Raw genomic sequence first — 7,390 nt, forward strand, 5'->3', positions numbered from 1 at the left:
AACCAACTATTGCACAATAAAAAAAAAGTTAGTATGGCACTCACTAATGGTCTGAGAGATCAAGATGAGGTTCATATGTGTGAAAACTAACAAGATTTTAAAATCAATACATAAACCTACAGGGAGCCATGGCAACATGATGAGCAGTATGTGTTTTTCTTCAGGAGTCAGCATTTACAGTTTCAGATTAATTGCAGCTGATTTATCTCTTGTTTTGGACAGTTCACAGATAAAAGTGTGTAGTAGTTAAATGATCAACCAAAAGGGAGGAAAGACTGTTACATTTGTTTGTTTTAGACACATCAAAGTACAAACATGGGATCAACTGTGTCATTTTTGCAGTGCTGGCTTTAATTTCTCCAAGTACATTGACAGTAGGTGTGCACATACAGGTGTCAGCACCGTTAAAAGAAGAGTGCATCAAGTCCACCTCAAACACCATAATTAAGCAATCTCATCTGGTGATGGATGAACGGAGTGAGATCATTACGCTGCATTCAAAGGCCTTTACAAAAGTTGGATTGTGGTTTCACAGCTGACTTGAATACTTTCAGTCAACACACAAACATCACACGCAAAGAGGACAATAGTACCTACAGTAAAAGGTTAGAGAGGCAGGCCAGTGGCAGGTTTCTGGTTCAAATATCAATAAGGAAAATGCATGAATGTAAAGCAGTCAGTGGATGGAAAACAGCTGTATCCTCAGGGAACCTTCCCTGAACAAATTAAGATGTGAAAAAAAAACACTCATCACAAGGTTAACATTATCTCAGGCCTAGACTCGGACTTCCTTGACCTAAGCATGGCAGGCGTCAGCATATCAGACCTCTGACAACATACAGACACAGTATCTGTACACTGATTCTGGATAGTTTTGTTTGTAAATATTTGAGGATCTTGTGTTTCACACCATGAATTAGGTGCTTTCCCCAGGTGTAGGTCAGACATACAGAAAGTTAAAATGGTTTTTACATGGCAAATGTTTGACCTGTCCTACACTCGTAAGATTACATTTTTCTAAGAACTTGAGATATGGAAGTAGGACACGGATGTGGGAGTGGAGAAGCTGTCTGCTATGTCTACGATACTTGTTAAACATGAGTAGAAAACTCAATTAAATGTGAAGGGATATGTCAAAAAAGAGGAGTAACATCAGCTTTTGGCATTTCATATAACGGCCTTGTGTTGTCAAAGAAGAAGTGTTAAAGATGTCTTTTATGACAGCAAAGTCTACTGCATCCTTGTTGGGAGGCTCGGTCCCAGCTTCACACGAACCCCAGAGTACTATGCTTAGCACACGTGACAGGTTTAATCAAAATCATCATCTTCCTTTAACAGACCCTGTGGGGCATTTTCCACTGTCTTCACAGAATATTTAAGTCACATTACTTGAGTGGCAAACATCACTGTCTAACTAAAGGCTAATTAGCCCACAATGTCAGGTAACCTCAACACTTAGTCACTGAGACCAAACGTGGGTTGGATGCACACTCCCAAAGAGACTATATCATTTTGAATAGCTCCAGCAAACTGGAAATGAAACAATATCCTGTTACAGAAATATGTGGGCAAACGGATAGGTTAGGAGTGATGTGAGCCTCCCTGCTAGAGGATGGGAGGAAGAACAGATGACAGTAATGTACTGTTTTGGTGGAAACTTGCACATAAAATAAAAGAGGACAAGCAGCTGGTTTTCTATGGCTGATAGTGGCTAAACAACACCCTGACCGGGTAGAATAACAATGCCTTTGACATGATTTGAATTCCATTCATCCAGTAACTCCCTCATTGACTTCATTCACTTAATCATCTTGTTTTATCATTGTGCAGCAATGCACATTACATTTGGGTGGTCAGGTCTCTAGGGAGTTTGGAAGATGTTGAGATGTTGTGATTGAACAGTTATTTAACTGAACAAAACAGGGGGTTTTGGAGTCAGTGAGTGAAAAGCAACCTGTGCTGCTTAGAATAATAGATTTATCATCTGCTCCTCAATAGGTGCCGGCCAACAAAAGGCTAGATCTGAATACAATGTATTCTCATTACCAACAAGGACAATACAAATGCTCTTGTTCTTCATTCTTAAGTCACCCACTATGCAATTGTCAAATTAGCAGAATTTTTAGAGATGTAGTTTGGAGACAGAACAAGTGGACAGCGCTTGAGATAATAAAAAATCCTCTGTCGGGAAAAATACAAAACACTGTAGCAGCATTGCATAGTAATTGAGACGCTTGCTCATGTAAAGAGCAGCCAACATCAAAGAAGTAGGGAGTCTTACCAGGACTCTGAAGTAGCTCTCTGTGGAGGGGTGTAGGCGGCAAGCTGGCAAAACGCTAATTTGACCAAGGGAAGCCTTTCTATTCTATCTTCCCTTTCTAGGAGCTGCTAAAATCCTCATTTGACATAATTTCAGATCAGTGAGCCACGTTTTATTGTGTAGGCTGAACAAACAGCCTCCAATAATAGATTTAGACTCAAATGAATTGAGGAACAGCATCTTCTGTAACAGCTCATAATTCCCAATGCTGAAAATGTGGAAACAGTTGAGCCTGTTGAATAAATTATGCTCAGGTCACTGAGAAAATGGATGTGGGAGTAGACACTTGACAAGAGCTTGTGGGTTCTGATGGTTATCAAATCTTTGTTGACTTAAAAAAGACACTGCAATACCAAACAGAGAAAGAATCCTAGACATGACGCATTTGTCCTTCATACTGTACAGGACACACTCAGTCAGCCTACAAAATATTTAAAAGGTGTAAGACAGTAAGTAACAAGTGGACAAAACTATAATGTAAGCCCTGAATTTTCATTTAATAGGCCAGCAGACTACGATGAAGAGCAAGAGGATGTGAATTCTCATGCCTGGCCTCCTGTTGTCATGTATGTTTAAGTCTAGCATTTACAGAGATGCATCTCATCCTGCAAACCACTAGTTAGCCACAGCGTGGAGGAGGTGGAAGAGACAATCCTCTACTGGTGCATACTCTGCAGCTGCAAATCATGATCCCCATCTACAGCAGCTAAATGAACTATGCAAAACGCATATGCTTGTAAGTGGGAGGATAGTGAAGGAACAGTACCTGATTGTCATGCAAATCCAATATATTCAGTTTGGACAGATTTTCCAGGCAGCATATCTTATTGATTCTGTGAAGGATCAGAAAGAAGTGACATAAAAAGTACATGAAACACAATTTGTCACAACGCATGTTAGTCAATCACACATTTAGCCAGTTCTTAAATGTTCAAGGTGCAGACTATAAGTGCATAGGAAAATCATTGGAGGACAGCCGACTGCCTAACAAGTGTATTAAAGGTTGCATTCCCCCGGGGAAACTGAACATATAGTATAGTGTACAGTGACTTACTGTTCAGGACTGTCTATATGGATTTAGATCATATTACATCTGAGGATGAAAGGCTGTAGTCACTTGAAAAATGCCAATGGAAAGCTAACTCAGTGGTGTTTTTTACTCTTCAAGAGCCCATATGGCCCGGGAAACAAATGAAATGTTGTGTTTTGCAGAAAATGAAACAAATGGCCATCTGAGTCCATCTGTCAGATCTTGATGTCATTTGCATGATTTGTGACTTCTCTTCCTCTTGCTGACATTTTGAAACATAAATGACTAACACGACAATGAATGGGTTTTCAATGAATGGCAGCTCATAAACTGCAGGCAAACAAACAAATCTGACATATTCTTGTGTTTGTTTTCTTGTGAATCCACTGACGACAACCAACCTGTTTTTCCCCAACATAAGGATCCTAAGAGAGCTTAGAGCCTCAATTCCAGTCATTTCAGAGATGTGATTGTCACACAAGTTCAGGAAAACAAGCTGCTGCAGATGTGACAGATGCTGGATCATTGTGATTTGATTGTGCTGGAGGTTGAGAAGCTGTAGTCCATTCATAATGCCCAGCTGGGGGCATTCCTCCAGACAGTGCCTGTAAAAGTAAATTTAGCACAACTCAAGCTTTATATAGATGACTGCAGATCAGTGCTTAATTTTCATGACATAACAACTTAATTTCACATTCAAGACATGCAGTTAAGTATTGATATACTGACTTATTTCTGTTCTGTCACCATTAAAGCAGTTCTTTTTGAGCCTCTGAGACAAGTGGGGGGTGGATATTTTAAGACTTTGCTGCTCCCTGGTGGCAATCTGACGCATTTACCATTTATTATTTCTATCACAGATACTGTGACAGCCAGACTGAGTTCATGAATCAAACAAAAATTAATGGTATAGGGATGACACCAAGAGTAAAGATACATAGAACTACCCTGACATGATAGTGTCCAGTTTACAGATTTTAACCAACAGATAAAATCCTTAATATGTTAGGGAATCAAAAAAAGAAAAACCGAGGTACCTGTCCAAGTCGATTCGTTGAAAACTAGATGCAAAACTGTCATGAGGCAGACGACTGAAGGGAAAACCAGGGACTGCATTGTACCTATATCTTCCTGAACTGCCTGCCATAGACATTTCACACAGTTCAAGATATACCAAATGTCATCTATGTTTTATAGTATATGTAGTATAAACTCAGAATCTTAAACTCTGCAATAGAACCAGTTGCAATTCCACAATATTTTCCAAGTGATATTTACATATTTACCTGCTGGCTTGGGGAGGTTTAAGGCATTATGGTAGTAAGTGGTCCCTGCATTGTTGGCTGGTTTCCTGGATTTGTTTCTAGCTTCTTGTGCGGCATGTGAAAATGCATCCAAACTACTTGGAGCACCGCCTGCTTGTTGTACTAGATTATGTACAGGAGAACATGTAGGATCGCTGACAAATGATGGCATAGGAGGTGTCTGGACAAGTCCTCTCTGGCTGCACGCATGCAACCTGTTTTCTTTGGAGAGTAATTAAAAGTATAGTGAAACAGTTCTTAAGATTACTGACATACCTTATGAATGTACAATACAGTGCTGAGTCACACAAAAATCTCTTGAGTGATTGGTGGGTGGGTTAGTGTGTGAACAAGTGATATTTACATATTTACCTGTTGGCTTGGGGAGGTTTAAGGCATTACGGTAGTAAGTGGTCCCTGCATTGTTGGCTGGTTTCCTGGATTTGTTTCTAGCTTCTTGTGCGGCATATGAAAATGCATCCAAACTACTTGGAGCACCGCCTGCTTGTTGAACTAGATTATGTACAGGAGAATATGTAGGATCGCTGACAAATGATGGTGGTGTCTGGACAAGTCCTCTCTGGCTGCACGCATGCACCCTGTTTTCTAGAGATATTAAAAGTATAGCGAAACAGGTCTTAACATTACTGACATACCTTTTGAATGTACAATACAGTGCTGAGTCACACAGAAATCTCTTGGGTGATTGGCGTGTGAATGAGTGGACTGTGTCCAGCTTACCTGGGTTACAATGATTACTTGTTTGGGCAATGCATTTCTCTTTTACAGGATCTTGAGAGTCAGTCTGTTAAACGATAAATGTAATAAAGTGTGAGGCATTGGAAAGCTTCTTTTTCAGTATGTTATTCACTCAGTACTCACCACACTCTGGGCTCCCTCTGGTACTGGTGATTTGACAGTCGTAAGGTGCAACTTGCAGCTGTTGACCTGCACAAATTTAGATCAACTATTGTTGCATTAAACAAGACACAGACTCTCAAACACTCATTTCAACTAACATGTTAATAGTGCGTATATATTTATACTATGAACAGTGGTACATTGGCATTTACCATGGGGGTGAGAAACACCCATCTATCGCTGACACCGCTGCTGTTGTGTTTCTGAGATCGCATTGTTTTGCTCTCAGTCCGCTCCGGCTCCATTTAGCTAAACGTTTGGTAAAGTTGCCAGATATGAAGCAACTGAAGCCTCAGCAACGATTATCATAAAATATTCAAAATAAATACGCGACTTTATAAAAAAAACTCCTTGTTTTTGTATAGCTATTTGTTGTTCATCTTAACTTGGGGCACTACAAACTTCCTCAGAGACCAACACTGTTGCCATGGCAATGACGGCGTTGCTTGGTTACGCTCACTTCCCGTGTCACTAAAAAGCACTCCGTAGGTAAACTAGTCCTAAAATTGCTTAATTTGTCAAGATGGCCTTCATTTGTTGTTTGTTTATTACCAAAAAATGTGTCTTTGTCCTGTAGAGGTGACCTATGTTACATTTAAAGTATAGAGGCCCGTATTATTTAAGTTCAAAATGTGTTCATAACATCCATATTGAGAAGATATTTTTCTTTAATGTACAAAAAATGACAACAATTACAACATTGAGGCCATTGAGTGTTATCTGTTGGTTTCTGGCCCTGTCAGTTGCAGTCTGTAGGTCTAGTCTGTGTACAAGTATATATACATAATGTATAGAAAGTAGGCAGAACGGGGGTCAGGTTATGGGCCCTCAACAAGTCAAGGATAAATGTCAGCCAACCACACACACCCGTCCAGAGTACACCTACTGCAAAGTAAATGTAGCAGAAAAACAAATCAACTGATGTACACAGTAGCCTAAGTAAACACTAGTAGCCTCTGCTATAGTCCATTACATAGACCTTTGAGATGTGGGTGCAGTCACGTTTATTTTCCAGCAAAACAGAGTAACTACAGTAATGATAGCAAATCTACAAGCAAATTGACAGGTCTACAGTATGTAAGCAAAATGTTGGTGTTTTATATAACTAATCAGTCAAACATTGTTCTCAGAAGAATCTGTATGGTAAAGGCAAAATGTCTCTTCATGAAACAGTCACTATGACCCACTTGTACACCACAAAACATTGACGTAAGCTGTTTGACAGAGAAAGTAGTGTATTTGCAAACATGCAAATTAGACATAATAGTACAGCACCTTTTCCCATCTTAATTCCAAACATAATTAAAAACAAAACACTTCAAAGAGCAAGTAATTACTTCTACCTGCCGCCGGCACATTTCATTTTGGCTTGTGTCCTTTTTCTTTTGTTTATTTATTTATTTTTTTACTCCATGTAAAATTGATGTATTGCCGAGGAAAGAGATTGCTATGATAATGACCACAAGAACACTGCAAACCGCCCTCTCTCACAATTAACATTTTGTCATTACAGGAAAAGGAACAGGTGTAACAAATAACACTAACGATGCAGACAGGAAGGCAAGGCAGTGAGTCACTGACATTTCTCAGATATCTTGGAATTTTTATTTATTTATTTATTTATTTGTATTGCTGATCTAGCCCCGCAATTAGCTTTCTGTTCACTATACCTCAAAATCTACTCTGGCTGAGCATTTTGCTGCATTTGACTGTAGGTTAAACATTTTCCATATAGATGTTAGGTTACAAACCAACACATTTCAGAATGCACTTATAGCTACACCACAGTTTGTGTATTATTGTAATATATGTCAA

At 39.4% G+C, this 7,390-nt stretch overlaps 1 protein-coding gene across 2 annotated transcripts in view; it reads right to left on the minus strand.

The window, feature by feature from the left end:
• Positions 1 to 7,133, minus strand: part of lrrc49 (leucine rich repeat containing 49) — a 53,130-nt gene extending 45,997 nt beyond the window's left edge. The window contains exons 1-8 of one of the 2 annotated variants that reach the window (XM_010733111.3): positions 5,728 to 6,028; positions 5,537 to 5,602; positions 5,396 to 5,459; positions 5,027 to 5,260; positions 4,637 to 4,876; positions 4,388 to 4,490; positions 3,752 to 3,955; positions 3,087 to 3,153 (exon numbers count right to left, since the gene is read on the minus strand). In XM_010733111.3, coding sequence (XP_010731413.3) covers positions 3,087 to 3,153; positions 3,752 to 3,955; positions 4,388 to 4,490; positions 4,637 to 4,876; positions 5,027 to 5,260; positions 5,396 to 5,459; positions 5,537 to 5,602; positions 5,728 to 5,820 — 1,071 coding nt within the window. In that variant the 5' untranslated portion in view covers positions 5,821 to 6,028. Of the gene's footprint in view, positions 1 to 3,086; positions 3,154 to 3,751; positions 3,956 to 4,387; positions 4,491 to 4,636; positions 4,877 to 5,026; positions 5,261 to 5,395; positions 5,460 to 5,536; positions 5,603 to 5,727; positions 6,029 to 6,918 lie in introns of those variants that run through there. The other variant, XM_027281820.1, reaches the window with a different exon arrangement.
• Positions 7,134 to 7,390: the final 257 nt, after the last annotated feature.

Source organism: Larimichthys crocea, chromosome VIII (genome assembly GCF_000972845.2).
Source record: "Larimichthys crocea isolate SSNF chromosome VIII, L_crocea_2.0, whole genome shotgun sequence".
Taxonomy (NCBI): domain Eukaryota; kingdom Metazoa; phylum Chordata; class Actinopteri; family Sciaenidae; genus Larimichthys; species Larimichthys crocea.